The 25,560-nt window shown below is 41.9% G+C and overlaps 1 protein-coding gene and 1 pseudogene across 1 annotated transcript in view; both read left to right on the plus strand.

Annotated features, from left to right (window-relative positions):
- The window catches only part of EFCAB2 (EF-hand calcium binding domain 2), a 121,262-nt gene that overhangs the window by 26,271 nt on the left and 69,431 nt on the right, over nt 1-25,560 (plus strand). The window contains exon 2 of the mRNA XM_056133017.1: nt 627-711. Coding sequence (XP_055988992.1) covers nt 627-711 — 85 coding nt within the window. The remainder of the gene's footprint in view (nt 1-626; nt 712-25,560) is intronic.
- LOC130040913 (small nuclear ribonucleoprotein E-like) lies at nt 8,674-9,113 on the plus strand (annotated as a pseudogene).

Consider the following 25,560-nt stretch of genomic DNA (forward strand, 5'->3'; position numbering starts at 1 on the left):
AGTACAAGGGTTAAAGCATGTGCTTTGCATGTACTTACCCCAGTTCAATTCTCTATACTAAATGGTCCTTCAAAACATCCTGAGGTGTGATCATGGAAGCCCCTGACCATTACTAGGTGTGGTTACCAGAGCAGTCTTGGAACCACAGGACCCAAGCAGTTGATTCCTTGCATTGACCAGTTGACCCCACCATCTCCCTCTGCCCTTGTCTCCCCAGCCACTTTGGCTAACAGTTGCTGCTGGGGTTGGGGGCGAGGGCCTGAGAGAGAGAACAGCAGGTAGGGTGCTTGCCTTGCATGCGGCCAACTTGGTTTCATTCTCTGGCATCCCATATGGTTCCCCGAGCTCCTCCAGGAGTGATCTTGAGTGCAGAGCCAAGAGTCACCCTTGAGCATTGCTAGGCATGGCCCCAAACAAAACAACAACAGCAACAAAAAAAGAATTGCTGCTGGGGCCCCTGGTCCTTGAGCACTGAGGAGGCACCTCTCAGACACCAACAACTCACCAGAATAAAAGATTATTATGAAAGGGTTCTGTTATTCCTTAACTAAGAATTTATGGTTAAATTATTAAAACTTTATTTTGAATTTAAAATTTTAAATAATTCTTAATTTACTTTTTTGCAGACACAGTATTAGCAGAATATCAGAAAAAAATTAAAGAAGCTTTTGAAGTGTTTGACCATGAAGAGAATGGTACAGTGGATGTGAGGTCTGAAAAAAAAATTTTTTTATTGTATTTCTAAAATTACTGGTACAATACATAAAGGTGATGAGGGCTCTTTTATTTTTATAGTCACTGGATTTATTGTACTATTTAAAGTAATTATTTTCTTGTGACCTGTAAATGGTTTGGGTCATATCAATACAATTTTTTCTTTCTACACAGTCTGGTCTGTTGGAATTGATACACACACATATATATATATATATATATATAAACATATATATAATTTGCTTCTTCTAATCTATTGACTGTACTCTTGTATAGACTGTGCTCTTGTTTACAGTAGCTTTAGTGCTGGACATGTAGTTGGCACTCAGTAAATATGTGAGTGAGTAAATAGAATATGCGTAAAAATACATAGGAACAAAAACAATCAGTGTTAGCTTGGATGTAGGAAAAGGAACCCTCAGCCACTGCTGGTGGTAATGTCAGCTGGTTCAACCTTTATGAGTATTACTTTAAAAAAATTTTTTTTATGCCTTTGAGCGGGCCCAGTAACGTCTCCATCATGAGACTTGTTGTTACTGTGTTTGGCATATCGAATACATCACAGGGAGCTTGCCAGGCTCTGCTGTGCGGGCGAAATACTCTCAGTAGCTTGCCGGGCTCTCCGAGAGGGGCGGAGGAATCGAACTCGGGTCGGCCATGTTGGCCGCTTGTAAGGCAAACGCCCTACCGCTGTGCTCTCGCTCCAGCCCTTTTATGCCTTTAAAAATTAAAAATTGAGCCTCCATGAAACCTAGCAATTCCACTTTTGGATATCTTCCCCGAGGGCCCCAAATTTCTGGTCAGAAAAGACATTTGTACTGTGTTCATTGCAGCAAAAAATATTCATAATAGCCAAAAATCTGGAAACAAGCCAAATGTCCAAGAACAGATGACTGAATAAAAAAATTATGGTATACACAATGGAATACTACTTAGCTTTAAGAAAAGATGAAATCATGCAATTTGCCACTCTGTGGTTGAAACTAGAGGGAATCATGCTGAGTAAAAACAGCCAGAAGGAGAGGGTTAGGCACAGAATGGTCTCTCTTGTATCTGGGATGTAAAGAAGCATAGTAGGGTAAAAATTGTAGCACTGTAGCTCTGTCCTCCCGTTATTCATCGATTTGCCCGAGTGGGCACTAGTAACGTCACCATTGTGAGACTTGTTGTTACTGTTTTTGGCATGTTGAATACGCCACGGGGAGTTTGACAGGCTCTGCCATGCAGGCGGGATACTCTTGGTAGCTTGCCGAGCTCTCCGAGAGGGGTGGAGGAATCGAACCTGGGTCGGCTGTGTGCAAGGCAAACGCCCTACCCACTGTGCTATCACTCCAGCCATAAAAGGCCCAAAGCCATAGAAACTTAAGAACTGGTCCACTGAACTGGTTTATCATGGCAGTGAGATGAGGCACTGGTGTGAGGGATGAAGGGGGTCACTGAGAGAATGGTGAGAGAGATGTGGTTTTGGAATGTTGTATTCATGAAACATTATCATTGACTGTATCATCACTGTATCATTGATTTACACTGTAAAAGTGTAAATCATGGAGATTAAAATTAAGAAAATATATGAACCATAAAAAAACCCCATAGGTATGTATTATCAAGTCATGAATGAGATATTGGTCGATTTCCTAAATTTTTTTCCCTCTTTTTTTGAGGAACTGTGCTTTACAATACTGTTAGTGATAGTTTTATGTGCACATTGTTCCAACATGACACCTTCAGAGGGTGCCTGCTTCCCTCCATCAATATCCTGGACCTTTCTTTCCCCCACCCCTACCCAGGTAGCCTTAGCCCTAGGTAAGCTCAGTTCTGAAGATCAGCTTTCTAGTTCTCTTGCCTTTGGTTATTTGCTGCTCCCTTTACTGTGTTTCTTCATTTTTATTTTGTTTTTCAGAGATTTTTAAAATTGTTTTCCTCTCTCTATCTTTATCTCTCTCAGAAAATTAATTTGTTTGTTTGGGGACCCCATACAGCAGTGCTCAGGGCATACTCCTGGTTCTGTGATCAGGGTCACCACTGATGGGACTTAGGGACCATATGGGGTTCTGGAGATTGAGCCATAGTCAACCATGTGCGAGGCAAGCTCCTTATTTGCTGTATTATCTCTCCAGTCCCTCAGGAAGTCCTTATTTAATAAGTTTTTTGTTTAATTTCCAAGAATTTAAGCTTCCCCCTCCCCCCGCAATTTTGTTTGTGATTAATTTCCGTTTTCAAAACACTGTGGTCTGAGAAGATAGTTGATGTAATTTTCAGCTTCTTGATTTTATGACTATATGTTTTGTTATCCACATTCCTTCCTTCAGGGGCTGTGTTTCCTTGCTGAGTTTTGCCTCGTTGACCTCTATCCAGCAGTGAGAGGAGTGTTGAAGTCTGCTACTACTATTGTATTGCTGTCAGTTTCTTCCTTCAAGTCTCTCTCCTTAAGCATTTACTTTATTCTCTTTTAATTTTTCAGAGGTTGAATCCAGTGCCTCACGAATGTTAGACATGAGTACTCTACTGCTGATTCATATCTCTGTCCCTTACTTTCCCTAAGTGAGATAGCAAAAAAATCCCCAAATCAAAGAAAATAAAATATGATATAAAGACTTAAATATGGGTGGATCTAGAATGGAGGACATGAGGAAAGACTAGAAATATTGCTGCAATTATTATTATTATTATTATTATTATTATAATATTGTTTTGGGGGCTGGAGCAATAGCACAGCTGGGAGGGTGTTTTTTTTTGCATATTGCTGACCCTGTTCCATTCCTCTGCCCTTCTTGGAGAGCTCGGCAAGCTACTGAGAGTATCTTGCCTGCACCACAAAGCCTGGTAAGCTACTAGTGATGATTTGATATGCCAAAAAGTAACAACAAGTCTCACAGTTTGTTGTGAGACTGGTGCCTACTGAGCTAATCGATGAACAATGGGAGGACAGTGCTACAGGATTATTATTGTTTTGAGCCACACCTGACAATAGTCAGGTTACTCCTGACTCTGTCCTCAGGAATCATTCACTCCTGCCAGTGCTCCAGGGACCATATAGGTTGCCAGAGATTGGGGACTGAACCTGAGTTGGCACATACAAGGCAAGGACCTTATTTGCTCTACTTTCTCTGTAGCCAAGATCTTTTTTATTTGGCAAGAGGGGCACTGGGTGGCAGCACACCTGGCAGTGCCCTGGGATTACTTCTGACTCTGCACTCAGGAATCACTCTTGGAGGGCTCGAGAGACCATGTGTGGTGCCAGTGATTGAACCCTGCAAGGCAAATGACCTACTGGCTGTACTATCACTCGGATTTTTTTTTTCCTTTTTAAATTTATTTTTCTTTAAAAAAATTTTTGAGCAACACTCAGCAGTGCTCAGGGCTTAGGCCTGGCTCTGTGCTCAGGGATCACTCCTGGAAGTGCTTGGGGGCCCATGTGGGATGCCTTGGATTGAATCTGGGTCAGCTTCTTTGTTTGTTTGTTTGTTTGTTTGTTTGTTTTTAAAGAGAACATCAAGGAGTAGGGGAGGTGAAAGGCCAAATTTACAGGAAACTGTGTAAGAATAGTAGAAGCAGAGTGGGCCAAGCCACATACCTTAAAGAAAGGCAATGGAAGTGTCTTCCAGGAGACCAAGCTAAGTGAGGATTATTTGATGGTCTCAAGTCTCCACAGAGCAGTAGGACGTGGTTTTTAAAAGCTGCTGGAATGTTCCCAGGAAAGTGGCTCTGTGTACACTGCATTTTTGAGGCCCTGGCTCAATCCCCAGCATGTGTAATTCCAGGCATGCTGCAGTGAATGTCCTCGCCTGGCACTGCCAGCAACAAAAATGGTGTTGGACAGGTGCTGTCTGATACCTAGTCCAGTTAGACATGAGTTAAATGGGATAAACAAAATCTTTGATTTCTGAGGCATTTGAACTATAGTCTTCCTTAGGTTTTCATTCCTGGGGGTGACAGGAGTGGTGGCAGGATAGAAGCCAGATACATGCCACCAGTTTCATAAGTTTACACTCCATGAAGCTCTGTTTTTTTACCTCCAACTATTTTTTCTTTTTGTTTTTGTTTTCAGGGCCATACCTGGCAGTGCTCAGGGGGTCACTCTTACCACTGAACTCAGGCACCTCTCCTGGCAGTGCTTGGGAAAGTCTATAGGATCCTGAGGATTGAACTTAGGTTGGCTTCGTGCAAGGCAAATGCCCACCCATTGTACTGTAGCTCCAACCACTCTACCTCCGCTATGTTTATGGACCTTACTGTGCTGGAGAAGGCGGAGCAGGGAGGAAATGCCAGCACCTCATCTATCTTTAGCCCCTTTTGAGTGTTGGCCAGCCATTGTCAAGAAAAGGTGAGGGCAGCATTCCGGGCTCTGGCCATGCCTGTGAGGACCACCCAGTAGCATCTGCTCCTTCATGGGGGAATCCTAGCAGGAGAATGAGGAGTGGTGCCATGATGGGAGCTGAGTGACCAAATCTGTGAGTTGACTTGGCAACTCCCACAAGGGTTTAGCATCTTCAGTTTGGGGACACTAGCAGGAGGAGGGAGGCTAGGAGAATACTTTGTTCAGAGTCACATCAGTTTTGTAACCTCCAAAACAGTCTTGCTGTGGCTTGTTGCGTTTCTCCCCAGTCCTCCCACCAATCCCCTCACCCCTACCCTTCTCTCTTCCTTCATTTTCCCCCATCCCCCACCCTCACTTCATACTTATCCTCGCCTTTAGGTTTCATGACAGTAGAAGTGAAAAAATCTCCCAAATGAATCCCTTCGAGCAGAGCAAGAGAACCATTTAGGGAAAAATAAACAGGTTTATAGGACTCATCCCCCCGCCCTTCAATATTAAAGTAATTTTATTGAAGCCCTGAAGACATGTGTATGATCTTCCAATTTAAATTGTCTACCTCACTAAACAGCGAAGAGTAGCATTATTGTTAGCACTAAAACATTAATGCTAAGCATATTTCAGTCACGAGACAGAGCCGCGTACTGCTGTCTAAGCGCTCCTCCTTCTGTTAAGGTATAGAGCGCTTTCAAATTGATGATGCGTGTTCTCAGGCTGCCGGGGGTATGAGCGTCCACTCTTGATAAATCAGACCTATGAAGGGCGGGAGACCACTCGCCCAGTTCTTTACAAAGGGTTTGCAGTGGTCAGAACAGAAATCCCTTTCCTCTGCCGGGGAAACGAAGCTGAAGTCTTGCTGAGGCTAGGGGTAGCCGAGGGGAATGAGGCCAGTTCCTGCCTGTCCTGGCTAGACAGGCCCTCTATAAAAGGATTATTTAACTGGATTTATTTTGGCATGCATCTAAAAGTGAATGTCTAACTAGTCTTTTTATTTTCATTTAAATCACTAAACCCTTGATTTTATTTATTTCATGGTTAGATTGACTTTAGTCTATAGTGTGTTTTCTGTAATTTGGGCTGATTTGGGTTCTGTGTTCTTTTTGATCTTATGCTTTCTGTGTTCTTTTTGATCTTATATTGATTTTAATTTGTTAGGTGCTTTAATACCTGATAAAACTCCTTACTACTCTGTTTTAAAAGCATTTTAATTAAGAATTGAAAGCAGAGAGATTAGATAGTGGGTAGATACGTTTCTTGCAATATACTAATCTGAGTTTGATTCCCATTCTATCCATCCCCTAGCACCACATGGGATCCCCTAAGGAGCACCAGGAGTGAGCCCTTTTCCCAGAGCCAGAAATAAGCCCTGAGGATCACAGGGTGTTGCCCCAAAACAAGATGAAGAATTAGAATTAAAAATAGTGTTATTTGTGACAACTTGGTGATGTTAAGTATGGAGTGAGTCCCAGAGACTTGGATAGTGACTTGGTAGCTAGAGGAGAAGGAACTGTTTTCTGAAACTCAAGTACCATGGGCTTTTTATGGCTCCTCTGTGTGTTTTATCCCCTAGGGCATTGTTTCTTCACCTTTTTCGGACCATGGCCTTCTTATGATCCTGTTTCCTTGGGTTTCCTTGGGCCCCTGTCCTATAGTTGACCCCTAGTCTTGGGCCATGGCCCCCAGTTTATATGATTTTCACCTTGGGCAACCCTGGGATATTTTGCAGACCCACAGAAGGCCCTTTGGTCTCTGTTGAGAAATGCTGCCCAAGTGGAGGTGAAATGTCATGCCCCTGTTGGGCATGTCTGGGCCCACCTGGAAGCGAGTTTTTTGCTGCTGCCATCCTTCCCCCATTCCTGTACTTCCTGTAGATTGAAGACTTCATTTATCATGGCAAGTCTGGTGTTGTAGTTGCCTGGCACCCAGAAGGTTTTCTAGCACGATGTTTTGTTTTTTAGCTTCTCAAGTGGTGCTCAGGGGATTTGGGGACCACTCCTAGCAATACTTGGCTTGGCTGTGAGACCTAATAAGCAGAGCTGGGTGGGAGTGCCAGGACCACAATGCTCAAATGGGGATAAACTTTCTGAAATGGACGCTGGCTGCTTCCCCCAGCTCTGAAGGCTGGAGTTAGGCATCTCGGGCTCCCTTCCTACCTTTGTGACTGTGAGTAACCTATTCACCCTCTCTGCACCTCTTGTTTTACGTTGACTCATAGGATTGGTGCAAGTAAGTTCCCAGGGTGTGGCATGGAGGCCCTCAGGTATCCCCAGAAGAATTTTTCTTTTTTTGCTTTTTGGGTCACACCTAGCGATGCTCAGAAGTTGCTTCTGCTCTGCACTCAGGAATTACTCCTGGCAGTACTTGGGAGAACCATATGGGATGCTGGGGATTGAACCCAGGTCGGCTGCGTGCAAGACAAATACCCTACCCACTGTATTGTCACTCTGCCTCCCCCCTGCCAACACTTTCAAGGGAACTGTAAAGTGAAAATGGCTTTCATATAAATCTAAGTACTTGCTTTTTTCATTCTCATCTTTTCACAAGTGTCTGTTGGAGGGATGGAGCGATATTACAGCAGGTAGGGGGCTTTCCCTGCATGTGGCTTACCCAGATCTGTACCCTGGCATTCCGTACTTCCCCTGAGCCTTTCAGGAGTGATTCCTGAGGGCAGAGACAGGAGGAAACCCTGAGAACTGCAGGGCGTGGCCCACAAAGAAACAAGTCAAACAAAGACAAGTGTCTATTAAAGAATATTTTCTTTCTCCTCGCTGGGGACCCTTGACCCTAGGACTGTCAGGTCTACTTCAGCACATTTGGTGGCTCTGAGGGTTAAGCTCTAGGCCTCATGATTGCTGCAAGCACTGAGCTGTCTTCTGCCCCCTTCTCCCTGGTATCCCAAAATGTGGACCTGCCAGGATTGCTTTGGCATGCATGGGTAGTGCTGGGCTTTGAACTTCTGACCTCTTGCTTGCTGGGCAAGCACACTGATGCAGTAGTTTGTGTCCTGGATCTTCTATCGGATTTTTTTCTCCACCTTCAGTTTCCTTTGCCCTTGTTGCCATGCCTGGGGTAGCAGGCCCCCATAGCAGGTCCAAAGTAATTTATTCTGTATTGCTTATTACACTAAATGGCTAAGGAAATTATAAAAAGAATACTTCGGTAAAATAAAATTTGTGAAAATTGTTGTATCTTCACCGTGGGGACAGTAAGTCCTTGTCTAAGGGTTTACTAAGCTGTTGTTGTTAGACAAGCCTTTCTGTGTTAGTGTTTTTGTTAATCAGGCTTAGTTGGCTTCTACATTACATTCCAATCTGGTGTGCTTCTACTGGAACACTAGTATTGTAGAGTTTGGTGATGTCATGCATTTAACCGGATGATGAGCTTATGTGGCAATAGTGGTAGAATGTGGGTGTGGCTTCCAGAAGTATGGGAGGGGATACAGGGAGGGTTTCCATCACCATTCTGAGAAGGCCCAGTTAGCTCGGCCAAAGAACCCCCTAGTGTACCTGAAATTTTCAGCAATTTGGTGTCTCTTCAATGGAATTCTTTTAAACCAGTCTCTAAAGAGATTCAAAATTTGCAAAATTGTGCCATTTTAAAAGTGAAATTTATTATTTATTTTAAAAATACAGTTATTGCTTTGTGAACTTGCACCATGGCATACCGCGGCCAAGGCCAGAAAGTGCAGAAGGTGATGGTGCAGCCCATCACCCTCATCTTCAGATACTTGCGAAATAGAGCTCGAATTCAGGTGTGGCTTTATGAGCAAGTGAATATGCGGATAAAGGGCTGCATCATGTCTTTGATAAGTATATGAACCTCGTGTTAGATGACGCAGAAGAGATTCATTCAAAAACAAAGTCAAGAAAACAACTGGGTTGGATCATGCTAAAACAGATAATATCACTCTGCTCCAGAGTGTCTCCAACTAGAAACCATGAGTGAAGTGAGAAATCGTTGAGAAGGCGCTACAGTTTGTTTTCTAGGTGTTTCTTTGGGGAAAGTAGTTTTAAAACATTTGTTCATATTGTTTGTATCACTGTTATGTTAATATTCAATGACAATAAATGCTGGGGGATTGTTTCTAAAAATAAATAAATAAATAAATACAGTTATTTTATTAAAATATATTATATATAAACATAATGGTTGTATTGTCTTTTTTTTTAAGTTTTTGGGACACACCTAGCGATGCTCAAGTGTTACTTCTATTTTGTTACTTCTATTTTGAGTTTTTTTGTTGTTGTTTTGTTTTGGGGCCATACTTGGTGATGCTCAGGGGTTACTCCTGGCCATACATTTGGGAATCAATTCTGGTGGTTCTCAGGATCCATATGGGATACTGGGAAGTGAGCCTGGGTTGGTCGCATGCAACCAAGGTAAACACCCTACCTTCTATACTATTTCTTCAGTCCCTTATTATTTTTTGTACATGCATTAATTACTTTCATTTGTTTGGGGTCATACCTGGCAGTGCTCAAGGCTACACTGTACTTGAGGATCACTCCTGGTGGGGTCTGGGGAACCATATGTGGTGTTGGGTATCAAGCTGTGGTTGACTGTGTGCAAGGCAAGTACCCTATCCGCTGTTCTGTCTCTCTAGCCTCTATTTTTGTTTTTAGGTCCACACCCAACAACACTTAGGCTTGTGCCCAGGGGTTACTCCAGGAGTTTCGGGGAACCATGTGGTACTGAGATCAAACCAAGATCATCTGCATGCAAAGCGTGTGTCTACTTTTCAAGGTTTTAGGAGCAATATCTTTTTATTATTATTATTATTATTTTATTTTGGGGCCATAGTTGGTGATTCTCAGAGGCTATATTTGGCTTGCTCCTCAAGAGTTGCTCCAGGCAGTACTTGGGAGGCAGGGACAGAACCTAGGCCTTCCACACATAGCACATGCTTAGCCCTTTGAACTCTCCCACCAACTCCTTATGAGAGTTTCATTTATATTAAAATATTGATAGCCCAGATTAATTAAAGGAGAACAATTCTAAATTATTCAACTGGGGAGACAGGAGAGGGCATGTGCTCACTACATTTGCTCTTGGCACTGAGTATTGTGAGGTTTAACCCCAGTGGCCTCCCAAGCACCACTGGATATGGCCTCAGAGGTCGATTAGGGTGGCTCTGGTGGTCCCTGGGACCGCAGAGTACACGCAGCACTGAATCCTCAGACCCTGACACTGAAGTGCTGGCCCAGTTGGCCAAATATAGCTAGGAGTGACTCCTGTGCCCCCTGAGCACCACTTGGGAAGTTCCCACCATCAAAAAGAAAATATAAATTATTTACCTCAAGACCATAAATTGGTATCATAATGAAATAGCTAATACTATCCTGAGTTTTAAATCCCAAACGAATTTGACCCTTGCATCAAACTGCCAGACCAGTTGGCTGAGAATTGCTGAGAGGGGCCCCTTTGAGCCCTGACCACCACTTGAGAGACAAGCCTCCTTGAAAAAGAAAGACAAAAATTTGAAAGGATACTATATAAGAGCCAAAACCTGGAATTTCAAGGCATGGAATTCCAAAGTATGGGATTCCAAAACATGGACTCAATCATAATATCCATCAAAAAATGACTGAAGAAGCTTTAAGACATATCTCATATTTCTCCGGTCATCTTCTTATATGAGTATACACACACACACATACACACACACACACATTCCTAGTCACACATACACACTCAGCAGAATGCTACTCATAACTAAAAATAGTGTGATTTTGCCTTTTGGGACAATCTGAATGGAACTTGAGGTGATTATACTAAGTAAGATGAATAAGAAAGTGAAAAAATATTACCAGATTTTCTCACTTGCATATGGAATATAAAAACTAAAGCAAGTGGTTGTCCAGTTATGCCACCACTATTTGTTAAAGAGGCTTTCCTTGCTCCACTTCACATTTCTTGCTCCCTTATCAAAGATTAGATGTTCATGCATTTGTAGTTGTGTGTAGGGATATTCCACCCTGTTCCATTGGTCTGCGGCTCTGCCTTTGTTCCAGTACCAAGCTGTTTTAATTGTTACCACTTTGTAGTAGAATTTGAGGTTGGGGAGGGTGATGCCTCCCATTGTCTTTTTCCCAAGAATTGCTTTAGCTATTTGTGAGTGTTTGTTGTTCCAAATGAATTTTAGGAGTGCTCGATCCATTTCTTTGAAGAATTCATGGGTATCCTTATAGGGATCACATTGAATCTGTATAGTGCCTTGGGGAGTATTGCCATTTTGACAATGTTAATTATTCCTACCCATGAGCAGGGGATATGTTTCCATTTCCTCATATCCTCTTTCATTTCGTGGAGTAACGTTTTGTAGTTTTCTTTGAGAGGTCTTTTACCTCCTTAGTTAGGTTGATTCCGAGGTACTTGATTTTCTGGGGCACAATTGTGAATGGGATTGCTTTTTTCATGTTTCTTTCTTCTGTCTCATTGTTTGCGTATAGGAAGGCAATGGATTTTTGGGTATTGATTTTATAGCCTGTGATTTTACTGTACAAGTCTATTGTTTCTAGGAGTTTCTTGGTAGAGGCTTTAGTATTCTCTAGATATAGTATCATATCATCTGCAAATAATGAGAGCTTGATTTCTTCCTTTTCTATCTGGATTCCCTTAATATCTTTTACTTGCCTAACTGCTATTGCAAGTACATCCAGTATTATATTGAACAGAAGTGGCGAGAGTGGGCATCCTTGTTTTGTCCCTGATCTTAGAGGGAAGGCCCCTGAAAATCACAATACCCTAATGGAAAGAGAGAGCAAAAGGGAATGCCCTGCCATAGAGGTGGGGCTGAATGGGGGGGATGGAGGGGTGGGAGGGATAGTGGGTTCATTGTTGGTGGAGAATGGGTACTGGTGGAGGGATGGGTACTTGATCATTGTGTAACTGAAATCCAAGCACAAAAATATGTAAGTCTACAACTGTACCTCATGGTGTTTCACTACATTGCATATGCTGTGGTAGTCACAACCCTCGTTCAAATATTTGCCACCATTTGCCAATATATGGTTCCCTGAGCACTGTGAGCTCAGAGCTAGGAAGAGCCTCTGAGCACTGTTGGGTGTGGCCCCCCAAAACCAACCAAACAAGTAAGCAAAAAAATAAAAAATGAACACCTTGACTCAGTGAAAGCTATGGAGAGACGTGGGTGGTGGTGGTAGAAATGGGTAAGAGGGTCTTTTTAGTGGTGGATTAACATTGGAACTTTGGTGGCGGGTGCAGTGAATCTTCTGTGTGTTAAGAAACTATTGCCCTGAAATACTTTGATATTTCAACCAAATAAGAAACAATTTTTAGGGGGTACGGTGCCGCCAGCAAGTCAATCTGTACCTGTGAGGTGAGTGCATCAGCAGCCTCATGGCAACGTCAGACTTTCAGATACCCCAAAATTGCTGCTGTGCCTTTGGCCAGACCACCTCAGAGCTTTTAGGAAAGCCAGGTACGAGCCGGTAGCGGTGACGGGGCAACTGCAGTCTTATGGGAAGGGGGACGGTACTGACTTGGGGCAGAGTTTACCAGAAAGTAAACGGCCAAAAGTTAGGTATGTGGGAGACACACCCACAAACCACCTCTGGCTCAGCTATATAATTGGAGGCATGGCCTCTCTGGTTCCTGATTGAACTGCTTAATGGCCATGATCCCAGAGACTCAGATATGAATCTTGGAACCCAAAGGCTTTTGGCAGAAATGCGTCCTGTGCCTGCAGTAGGTTACTGGCGCTGGGCCACTCCAAGTGGTAATAGGTTTTGTGCCTTGGCCTGTTCCCCCTGGAGGCCTGGTGACCACCATCCTCCAGGGGCAACTGGACAGTCATGTTTGGGCCTGCAGTGATGAGACACACAGGGTCTCACCACATGGGGGTGGAGCAGCTCTTTCTCCCCATCCCAAGGAGACCCCGAGTCACTGCCTACAAACGGCCTCTCTGGCTCCTGATCAAGCTGATTGATAGCCATGATACCGGAGACTCAGAAACAAATCTTGAAACCCAGAGGCTTTTGGCAGAAATGCATCTGGACTGCATACAAGGTGGCCGCAGGCTCAGAGCTTATTGGAAAGCCAGGTATGAGCCAGCAGTGATGGGGCAACTGCAGTTTCATGGGAAGGGGAGGCGGTACCGGCTCATTCATCACGGCCTACCAAGGTAAGAGTTGCCCCCCATGAGCGGCTCTCTGGCACGGCTATGGCTCCAGAGGCAAAAGGACTTAATCCAGATCCTGGAAGCTTGCGGCAGAAAAGTGAATGGACCATGCGTTAAACTATGGTGCCATGCTTCCCCAGGAGGGAAAGGGTGTTGCTCCCTTCCGCCTTTTCCCCCTTGGCAGCAAGGTGGCCGCCACCTCAGAGCTTATTGGAAAGCCAGGTATGAACCAGCGGTGAAGGGGCAACTGCATTCTCATGGGAAGGGGACGGTACTGGCTCATCCTTCACGCCCTACCAAAGTCATGAGTTGCCCCCCACAAGCGGCTCTCTGTCACGGCCATGGCTCCAGAGGCAAAAGGACTTAGTCCAGAGCCCAGCAGCTTGCAGAAAAAAAGTGAATGGACCATGCATTAAACTACGGCACCATGCCTTTCCAGGAGGGAAAGGGTGTTGCTCCCTTCCGCCTTTTTTCCCCCTTGCAGCAAGATGGCCGCCACCTCAGAGCTTTTAGGAAAGCCAGGTACGAGCCGGTAGCGATGACGGGGCAACTGCAGTCTTATGGGAAGGGGGACGGTACTGACTCGTCCTTCATGCCCTGCCGAGGTCACGAGTTACTCCCAACGAGCGGCTCTCCGGCATGGCCATAACACCAGACACACAGAAACTAATCTCGTAATTATCTGGCTCTTTGCAGAAATCCAAAATCGTGGCCGCGTGACATTATATGATTCTCATAACCAGCTATAGAAAACAAAATATTTCACAATGCCTTTTCAGCAATTCTGATTGTTTGGGGGAAAATTCTAAACAATAATGGTGCATCTTTTGTCGAAATAATGAATGTAATCAATGTAGAGAAGAGTTAAGTAGAAATCATCTGCCTCACAGGCATTGGGAGGGGTGGGGGGGTATACTGGGGTTCTTGGTGGTGAAAAATGAGTACTGGTGAAGGGAAAGGTGTTTGATCATTGTATGACCGAGACTTAAACCTGAAAGCTTAGTAACTTTTCCCACAGTGATTCAATAAATAAATATAAAAAAAAATTAAATTAAAAAAATTAAGGTGGAGTTCATGCCCAATTCAATCAGCCTAATCAGTGGCTTAATAAATAGCAGTACTCCTACAAAAAAATTTAAAAAAGGAAACAATTTTTAAAGAAGAGAAAAATTTTAACCAATTATACACCTTTTAAGTAGCACTGTCCTCCCATTGTTCATCAGTTTGCTTGAGTGGGCACCAGTAATGTCTCACAACAAATTGTGAGACTTGTTACTGTTTTTGGCATATCGAATATGTCATGGGTAGCTTGTCAGGCTTTGCAGTGCAGGCGAGATACTCTCAGTAGCTTGCTGGGCTCTCTGAGAGAGGGATGGAGGAATCGAACCCGGGTCAGCCACATGCAAGGCAAACGCCCAACCCACTGTGCTATTACTCCAGCCCATACCTTTTAAGTAGAGGTTTAATTTTTGGAAAGAAACAAAAGTCATTAAAGTTTCTTAGTTAAAATATACTTATTTACCCTGAATAAAGTTGGATTTTTTTTTTTAAAGTACAAAAATATATCCTGGGACTGGAGAAATTGCTCAAAGGATGAGTAAGCACCAAAGCCAAGTGTGCAAGCATCATGGCCTGCTGTGTGATCCACAGTGAACACCATGGCTGAAAAGCTCAAACTTTGGTCATTGCAACCGCAGCATCAACAAAAACAGCAAAGGGAAGGCAGGAACGAATATTTAAAAGTTAAAGAAACAATATTGAGAAAATTCCTGCTAACCTCTTTTCATCAGCCTTCCAGAACCTCCCAAAGTATCTGCATCTAATGTACTAATATCTAGGCATCACCAGAAGCATTGTGTGCATATATAGTGAAGTGCACTTGTATTTTTCTTAATCGCCTCTTTGTTTTCTTTTATTGAAATGGTTATAGTATAGTGTGATACTGTTTTCAAGGATAGGATGAATGCCATAATGAAGTTCATTTTTTTGACTTTTCAGTAGCATCTGAGCTGGAGCGATAGCGCAGCGTGTAAGGTGTTTGCCTTGCGCTTGGCCGACCTGGGTTTGACTCCTCCGTCCCTCTCGGAGAGCCTGGCAAGCTACCGAGAGTATCCTGCCAGCACGGCAGAGCTTGGCAAACTCCCCGTGGAGTATTCGATATGCTAAAAACAGTAACAGTAAGTCTCACAATTTGTTGTGAGACGTTACTGGTGCCCACTCAAGCAAATTGATGAACAACGGGAGGACAGTGCTACAGTGGACAGTGCTACAGTAGTGTCTGGTATCTATTCATTCCTACATCTAGTGTACAGATGTTCTAAGATGTGGGTGCCTAAGTAGTCCAGTAAACTGTATTCCAGACTTTAGAGATGGAACTTGGTTAATTGGGTTGTCAAAGACTCTTAGGCTCTCACTGTAAACAGAAAAGGACATGTGGCCAAGAAGACATTCTGACAGAATTATTTTGTTCACAAGTTTATGCACAAGGTAGATAGCCCATGGCAGTGTGTTTTGGCTAGCTCTCTGACCAAAGGCCAGGGGAAGTTTTTAAAAGGTTGGAGGGGGCAAAGGAGTAACATCTAAACATGAAGGGGTGAGGACATACATAAAGTTGCATGTGCTGTTCAGTGAGCAACCATGCTTCTGTGTGCACCACAGGTTAAGTCTTTACCTGTGCTAGGGTTTGACTTTTTGTATTAAAATGATGGGAAAAGTCAGGGATGGTGCCTGTCTTAGGCATAGTTTGGTTTAGTTCAATTTCTTTGTTAAGCTTCTCTCTCTAATAATGCCCTTCTTTTGCATTTCTTTGAGATACTCTGCTCACAGGTACATAGGTAGCTTAGTCTTTTCTTTGAGGTGACAAGCACAAGAGAGCAGACTTTGTGTTTGAAGTAAGGTGTGTGTGGTGGGGGCTGGGTCGTATCTCTGAGCACCATCCCTATTCTATCCCAATATGGCATTGTGACAGAAAAATAACATTTGGATTCAGACTCCCCTTTTCAGGCCATGTGTTTGGTTCTTCTGATAGATTCTATACTAGGCATATTTGGTGGTCAGTCGTGGTTGAGTATAGTATAGGCATCTGTCTGTTGTATTTACTAAGTTGTCAAGATCAGGTGCAGATGTATCTGTATGGATACAGAACTGGGAGTCAAGTTTTCTGAGGATGGGCTATTTCAGGGACTGTACTTCCTAAGATTCTGGGCATATAATTCCTGTGGCCACTGTGTGTGTACCCTCTATGGCTTCCAAGTTCTTACTCCTGCAGCTTCAGTCTGTTCTTCTTAACATAGGAAATGAAATCCTTGGTTGACCTAAAAATTGTCAGACCTATTTTATTTGGAAAACTATTCATATGCCTAACAGAGTATAGTTCATGGTGGTAGTATCTTCATTAGTTTCGAAAGACAATACAAACCAGTCATTACTGTGTGTTCAGTTGCCACAGATGTGTTTGGAAATTTCTTTCATCATTCTGGTAGATGAAAGAGAGTTCATCTAACACGTGGTCTTGTCAATTCAGTAAGTACAATAGACAGATGTCAATAATGTAGACAAATCGATATTGACCTCTGGGGTATTGGTATTTAGTCCAGTCTATCATGGGCTGGAGGGATAGCACAGTGAGTAGGGCGTTTGCTTTGCATGCGGCTGACCTAGGTTCGATTCTTCCATCCCTCTCAGAGAGCCAGGCAAGCTACTGAGTGTATCCTCCCGCACAGCAGAGCCTGGCAAACTCCCTATGGCATATTCGATATGCCAAAAACAGTAACAAGTCTCACAATGGAGCCGTTTCTGGTGCCCGCTCCAGCAAAATAGATGAACAATGGGAGGACAGTGCTACAGTGCTATCATAAAGCTCTGGTAGAGAGCTTTCAGGTTGTGTTTGACCCATACTTTCTTTCCTTTCTAGTTAGTGCAAGTATATGGCAGTAGTAGACATAAAGAAAAAAAATTCCTTTATAAAGTACAGAATAAATGAAATGCTGCACAATATTAGCATTTAAACTTAGTGCACTTGAAGAACTGATTGCCATTAAGGTTACACAAGGCTCTTGTATTTCCTTCAGTACTCTGTGATTCCACTTCAACTCCATTAGATCAATATGATAATGATTCTGCTTTTTTTCTTTTTTTTTTCTATTTCAGGTTCTTTTTACTTTGCTGATCAATTTTATATCTACTGTGTCTCTGACCCTGTTACTTTGATTTACTTATGACTTTCAAACAACTCATAATTCTGCTTATTTTTATATCTTCACCTTTTTCCATGGGTATCCCTCTGTCTTTATTTAAAATTTTCAAGGAAGCAAGGCCAGAGCAATAGAACAGCAGGTAGGATGCTTGCCTTGCACATGACTCATGTGGGTTCAATTCCTGACACCACATATGGTCCCATGGACCTAATCAGGAGTGACTCCTGAGAACAGAGCCAAGAATAAGCCCTGAGCACCACCAAGTGTTATTCAAAAAAACAACATAACACCCTATTCAATTTGGTGTGCTACTACTGGTTTATTCATTCCAGGAAGTCCAGAATTTTTAGCTGGGTGGTACAATTGGAGTTAAATTTTTAATTGGGTGGTGGCTTTGTGGATGTGACTGCCAAGGCTTCTGGAAGTACAGGGAGATGAGGGAAGGTAGCCCGTCCCAACTCCAAGAAACCCTGGAGATTTCAGTCACAAAGACCTGCATACCTGGATTTTCAGCAGGTTAATTTCGATGAAGGTTGGTTACAAGACAGTGGAGCCTGGCCTGAGGCATGGCAGCAATTTTTGCACCATGGGAGCACAGGGCTGCTGGGACTCTGTTTAGTGGGCCCTGGGCTGGCCCATGCCCCTCCAAGTGCCCCAGAGATCTCAGCAGTAAGTGTGTGTTTGAAAGATTTTTGGTGAGTAGCTGATCTCTTTTGAGATTTATTTATGAGTCTCTGGAGCAAGACCAGTAGATGAGCTTACATAGCACAAGATTGCTAGGGCTTCTGGAAGTACAAGGAGGTATGGGGAGGTAGCCCATCCTGACTCTGAAAAAGCCTGGAGATTTAAGTCAGAGAGATCCACATACCTGAATTTTCAGGTATGCATAAACGGCAACCAATCTCTACTAACCAGACAATAACACAGAAGGCTTAACCTGTAACAACATCTTAGTAATCCCTCATACAAGGACTTATTGTCTCCCTGGTGAAATATACACTAATTTTCTTCTAAGGAAATATTTTTTATCATTTTGTTAGCATTTTATTAATAAGCAATATAAAATAAATTATTTTGGCCAGTTATGGGGGCAGACTTGAGTGGTGGTTAGTTGGGGAAATTGGAGGCAGTGGTGGAGGGAATGTGATACTGGTGGTGGGATTGGTGTTGGAATATTGAATGATGTAACAAATCATCATGAAAAAGTTTGCAAACCACTGTGTTTTTATATAAAGTGTAGGGGGGAAATTTACATAAGTCGGCCTTATGTCATGTAAATTCCAAAATGTATTAGCACAGAATTTCTTTAAAAGTGTTATTAATGACAGGTAAACATGATTATTATCATAATGAGATCCAAATGAAAATAAAATTTAATGCAATATCCTTTTAAAATTTTTATTTTGGGGGGTGAGGGGATAGGTGGTGGTGGGGCACATCCAGCAGTGCTCGGGCATACTCCTGGCTCTGCACTAAGGAATCTTTCCTGAGGGTTTGGGGAACTCTATGGGATGCTGTGGATCAAACCTGCTGTGTACAAGGCAAGTGCCCTACTCACTGTACTATCTCTCTGGCCCTGTAATGCAATATACTTTAGATTCCAGAGTTGAAAACTTACTTATGTAAATGAGAATAAGCATTTTATTATATTGTATTAAAGGATTTTACTTTCCTTATATACATAAGTTAAAATGATATAGCAATCACAAATTGGCTCTTATTCATTTATTTTCTGATTGTTCCATTTGCCATTTCTTGAAGTTTTGTTGGAACAAGTAATATAAAGTAAATTTGTTTTGTGGCTAAGGTAGTAGGTTGGAGATGGGATGGGACTAAAATGTCCCCCACTAAAATGGGGATATTGGTGGAGAGAAGGTCACACTGGTGGTGTTGGTACACTAAATGCCTGAAACAACTATATAATGAAAACTTTGTAAATCATATTATTTTTAAAAAATTAATTAAAACAACAAAAATTCTTAAGGAAGAAGAAAACTATACTTTGGTGATTTGTAAATATAAAGTAGAGTGCTTTTATTAAATAAGATCTTAAATTATAGATAGTATCTTTCTTGTAGACCTGTAGAGAGAATTGTTTGGACTAAGTAGCTGTTTTTGGCTTAAACAACTGTATCTAAGGAGGTAGATTAAATAGTACAAAGTTTAACAATTTATATTTTAGAAGTCTCAGAAGGATTAAGAATTTGGTACCTTTCTGCCTGTCAGGGTACTGTTGCTTCATGATCCTGATTCAGTTTTATAAACCTAATATTAGATCATTGCAACTCAATTTCCAAGACAGCAGTTGAAATTCCATAATTAACTCGCTGGTTTCTCACCCCATCACAAGTCATAAGCAATGAATAGTAGATCAGAAAACCCAAGCACTGTTAGAAGTTTTCTCAAATTTCCTTGCAGGGAATAGTGAGAAGCCAGTGGTTTTCCCTCGTACATAGAAAAAGTAACTGTCTTCACCACAGTGAGTTGTAACCGTGGAACTCTGTATTTTGTATATTCTAAACAGAGAATGAAGGAAGTGTTATCCACTTCATCCACAGAAATTAGAAGACATGATATCTAAGGAAGCACTTTCCCTCGGGGGAGATGAGGAAGATAGAGCCTGTAAGGTGCTTTAATCAACTATGAAAGGGAGAAGATTTAATTACAGTAGCCCAAGATCCCAAGAAAAATGGGCTCTGTGTGTGTGTGTGTGTGTGTGTGTGTGTGTGTGTGTGTGTTTCTGGGTGGAGGTTGAACTCTGCACCTCACAAATAAAAGTAACTTCTCCTACTGAGCCACATCCCAATCCTGTTTTCATCTTTGAAGAACATGGAAGCACATGTGTGGCGGTGACTGTGTGAACTGTAGTCAGGAAACCAGGCCAGAAGCTAGGCTCTAAGTGCTGTAATTCAAGTAAGCTTCTGGTTAATTTAAAAGGCATGGTAACTACACTGCCCCTAATCTAAAGTCTTCTTCTATTTCATTTTTTTGAATTACTGAAAAGTGACACTTAAGTGTCTCCTTTTTTGCCCCCTGAAAACAACTGATATATATTTTAATTTTTCAGCCTTCCTCTGAGAACTCATTTAAAGTCATCTTGCCTTTACTTGCTCTCTCAACTCTGAGTATTGATGTTTTTAACATGAAGCTTATTATTTCTTCCTTCATCTAAGTTATAAACACAGGCAATAAATTTTAAGTTATAAACTTAAAGCATATCTAATTTAACTCCATAATGCATACTGGCAGTATCTTTGGTCTATTTACCATGGCAAAAATATTAACAAAACATAGTAACTAATTGGGTGGTCTTATCACGAAATAAATGTGTAAAGGGGATTAGGGTGACTGAACTTTCTGGCCTTTCCTAAGGAGTCTGGATTTTGTTCTCTGGGTAGTACATATTTGTACATGCAGAGAAGTGGTGAGATTAGATTTGGATTTTAGAAAGAAAGTGATATAGGAGGGCAGAGAAGATGGCATGTGACTAGAGCAGTGGTTTCCAATTTGGGGGCATGTTAGAATCACCTGAAGAGTGTCTAAGGGAAACCACATAGGGATATGAGCAAAGACTTGAACAGGGAATGAAGAACAAGCTTAAGTGGCACAAAGTCTGGGAATCTCAGAAAGAAATGAAGATCTGAAATAGAGAAATCTGCATACTCTGTCCAAAGAATTATTTTTTCACTGGGGGTGCAGGTTGGATCACAGCCAGCTCAGTGCTTGAATGTCTTCCTGGTGCTACTTGAGTGACTGCAGTTCCAGGACTCTAACAGGAGCTGTCCACATGCACAACAGATGCTTTAGCCTCTCTATTAGCTATCTGGCCCTGCTCAAATAAATCTTAAACTTAGGGGTTGGAGGAATTGGATAACAGTACATTTGTATGTGATGATCTGACCAGTAGTTCAAAAACCAAATGGCAAAGAATAGCATAATGATGGCTCTAAGATTTGTGCTTCATCCTGACAAGATCTGGTGACGTTCCTGAACCCATAACTTAAAACCAGACAGAAGCAAGGATGTCTTCACAAGGCAGGACTTGATTGTGTAAGTGCCTCAGCCCACACTCACAGATGATGATCACCTTGATAACTCAATTTTCCTTGTCTTTCTTTCTCATCTCTGTATTCTCTTGAGTTAACCTCTTCCAGAGACAGTGAATGCAGAATGTCCAGCAGATGCTTGGGTGGAAGGAAGAATTATGGATGGAAAGACTTATATTGTTTCAAAATATCCACTACACAAATGTATTCCATATAAAATAAAATCAAACAAGAACAATAAAATTAATCCATAAACTTCCCTTTACCCCAATCAATGCCTCATCATTGCCTTTCTCTTCATAATTAATAATCTTAATAGGAAAAGGAATTTGCTTTTCTTGGTAACCTTCACTCTATTCAGAATTTTGGGGGTGTGGGGTTTGGGCCACACTGGTGGTACACACGATTTACTCCTAGCTCTGTGCTCAGGAATTACTGTGATGGGTTTGGGGGACAATATGCAGTACTTAGAATTGAACTGGGGTTGACCACATGCAAAGTTAGTTCCTTAACCCTATATCATCTCATCAACTTTCCATTCATGGTGCTCTGGGACTATGGTGCCAGGGATCAAACCTGTGGCCCCTGCATGCAGAGCATGTTCTTCAGCCCAGCACAATATCTTCCTAGCTTTAATCTTTTTTTTTTCGTTTTGGGTCACACCTCCTGGCGATGCACAGGGGTTACTCCTGGCTCATGCACTCAGGGGTTACTCCTGGTGGTGCTCAGGGGACCATATGGGATGCTGGAAGTCGAACTTGGGTCAGCCAAGTTCCAGTCAAACGCCCTACCCACTGTTCTATCGCTCCAGCCCCTCTAGCCTTTAATATTAAGAGTCACTGTCACTGGCACTGTCCTCCCATTGTTCATCGATTTGCCCACTTGGGCCCAGTAACATTGTGAGACTTGTTACTGTGTTTGGCATATCGAATATGTCATGTAGCTTGCCAGGCTTTGCCATGCGGGTGAGATATTCTCGGTAGCTTGCAGGGCTCTCCGAGAGGGGCGGAGGAATGGAACTTGGGTTGGCCACATCTTAAGAGTATACTTTGTAATTTGATTTTTATCTTTCACTATCTTTCCTTTGTAAACTACTTTTTCTCAGGTCACTAGTTTCCTTCTCTTGTTTTCCATAACCTTACATTTTGTATTCATTCAACATTTCTGACTTTTCTTTTTTAACTACTTTTGGAGATAACTATCTCTGTATTTGGCTTATTAATATCCACTAAAATTTTATCTTCATCATTCTTTCATTTCATACCTTTTCCTGGGAAATCTGATTCATACCCAAATGTGGTTATCAACCTGGAAAAGAAATTTTCTTCATTTATTAAATGATTACTTAGTCAAAGGAGAAAATTTAGGACAATGAAATGAAAACATTTAGAAAATAATAATGGAAATGATATTGGAGTCTATGAGAAATGGCCAAATCAGTTCATTAAGTGCCTATGTGAAGAAAAATAAAAACATGAAAAAAATTTAATGTGACACCTAACTCAGTAAAATGAGAGAAAGCAGGAGGGAAGAACTGGTGAATGTAAATGCAAAATCAATGTGGTTAGAAAACAGGGAAATGGTAGAAAATGTTTAAAAAGTTAAGGTGTTTAGTTTTAACTTTTTGGAAAATTTAATAGGAAACAGGAAAATTTTAGACATTATGAGAGAATGCAAACAAAATTTTAAATTTGGCTGAAAAATGCAACTTTCTAGAAAAATATAATTTGCCAAAAACTTATCCTAGACTTGCGTATCTCTTTTAGAACACAACATTGTAAAGATGGCAGTACTTCCTAAATCAATAATATGTTAACTAACTATTTCAACACATTCCCTATCAAATCATAGCTGCCTTTTTTTCCTTCAGTAATTAGCAAACTGATCCAAAAATTTTGGAGGAGTTGTACCCAACAGAGTTTAGTGTCTACTTCTTTTAGGTGGTCCTCAGGGGATTGAACCCAGGGCTTCTGCATACACTCTAGCCATTTCAGTCATCTTCTCACCCTAATGGAAAATTTTATATGGAATCACAGGAATTTTATATGGAATTTATTTTCTAAGGATTTTTAGAATAGTAAAATAAGTTTTGAAAAGGATCAAAGTTGGACTTAAACTTTCTGACTTCAGAATTTACTGTGAAGTCAAAAGGACAGCATGATACTAGCATAACTACATGAGGATCAGATAGATAAATAATTGAAATAGAGTTGAGAATCTAGAAGTAGGCCATTTATGATCTATTGATTTATCACGTAATGGGCAAATCAGTTTAATGGAGAAAGAATAATCTTTTCAATAAATGGTACTGGGACAACTGGATATTCACGTGCAAATGAAATTGGACTCCTAAGACATAGCCTGTGAAAATTAACCAAAAATAGATAAAGGTCCTAAATGTATGAACTAACTTTATATAATCATTACAAGAGTTGTAGTTTATTGTGATTAGGCAGTGTTTTAGGTATGACCTAAACCACAAGCAACCAAAGCAGGAGGTATATTAAATTTCATCTAAATTTAAATGGCTGTGCTTCAAAAAACACCATTAAATAAAAAGACAGCTAAAGAGAGCCACTAGAGAGATTGTCCAGCAGGTATGGTTTTGCATGCCTCTGACTTGGTTGCCATCCCCATATGGTTCCCTGAGCCCTGGTAGGAGTGATCCCTAAGCAAAGAACCAGGAGGAAGCCCTAAAGCCCTAAGCACTGGCAGGTGTGCCTCCAGCACCCCCCCCCCCAACCACACGCGCGCGCTCGCTCGCGCGCGCACACACACACACACACACACACACACACACACACACATTTTCACTCAAAGACTCAAAGATAGCTATAGAGAGCTGGGAATATAACTTAGTGGTAGATCACTTATCTTCATGTTTGGAGGCTCTGAGTTCAACACCCAAATCACCACAAACACAGGAAGGAAGGAAGGAAGGAAGGGAGGGAGGGAGGGAGGGAGGGAGGGAGGGGAGGGGAGGGGAGGGGAGGGGAGGGGAGAGGAGAGAAGGGAATGGGAGAGGAAGGGAAAAGCTACAGAATGGGAGAAAACATTTACCAATCATATATCTATTAAGGATATGGCATTAAAGATATAACCATGTGGAGAAATAGTAGAGTAGATAGGGTGCTTGCCTTGCATGTGACTGACTTGGGTTTGATCCCTGGCATCACATTTGGCTTCAGAGCACTGGCAGAGGTGACTCCTGAGTGCAGAGCCAGGAGTAACCGCTGAGCATTGCTGGGTGTGGCAAAAATAAAAAAGTCTTAAACAATCATGTATTATTTATTAATGTGGATATATTCTGAGAAATGTATATTTGGGGAGATTTTGTTGTGTGAACATTATAGAGTGTTACTGTGTAAACCTTGATGGCCTATACACACCTTGCCTATTAGAACCTCCTTCATTTATTTGGTAATTGACTAAAACTTTGTTACATTATTCATGACAGTACCTAAAAAAGAATAATTACACCTCCATTGTAAAAACACAGATTGACCAGTTAAAAAGTTGGCAATATATCCAGGTAGAAATTCCTTCAGTGACTATTTCATGTTTCCAAAACACACATAAAAATATGCCACATTTCATTATTTCGTAGGGAAGGTAAACCAAATCCACAATAAAATATTGCTTCAAAAAGTGTGCCATAAAACAAATAAATGTAGGTGAAGAGATGGAGAAATTAGAACTCCTGCACTCTGCTGGTGTGAATATAAAATGGTGCAACCTCTTCTAAGACACTGGTAGCTCCTTAAGAAGTTATGCATAGGGGACTAAAGCAGCAGTATAGTAGGGATAGTGCTAGCCATGCACACAGCCAATCCTGGCACTGCATATAGCCCCCCAAGGACTGCCAGGAATGATCCCTGAACACAGAACCAGGAGTAAGTCCTGGGCACTGTTGGGAGTGACATCATTCCCCCCTCCCCCCCCCCCCCCAATGATACATAGTATTACTGCATTATGGGACAATTTAATTTCAGGTATATACCAATTGGGCCATTGCTTACTCCTTAGTTGGGGATCATTTCTAGTGGGGCTTGAGGTCCATAGGGGTTATCACGGATTGAACCCAGATTGGCTTCATGGAAGGGTAGCGCCCTTCTCATTATACTATCTTTTTAATCATCCATACAAAAA

The sequence above is a fragment of the Sorex fumeus genome, unplaced genomic scaffold (assembly GCF_029834395.1).
Source record: "Sorex fumeus unplaced genomic scaffold, SorFum_2.1 ptg000007l, whole genome shotgun sequence".
Classification (NCBI taxonomy): domain Eukaryota; kingdom Metazoa; phylum Chordata; class Mammalia; order Eulipotyphla; family Soricidae; genus Sorex; species Sorex fumeus.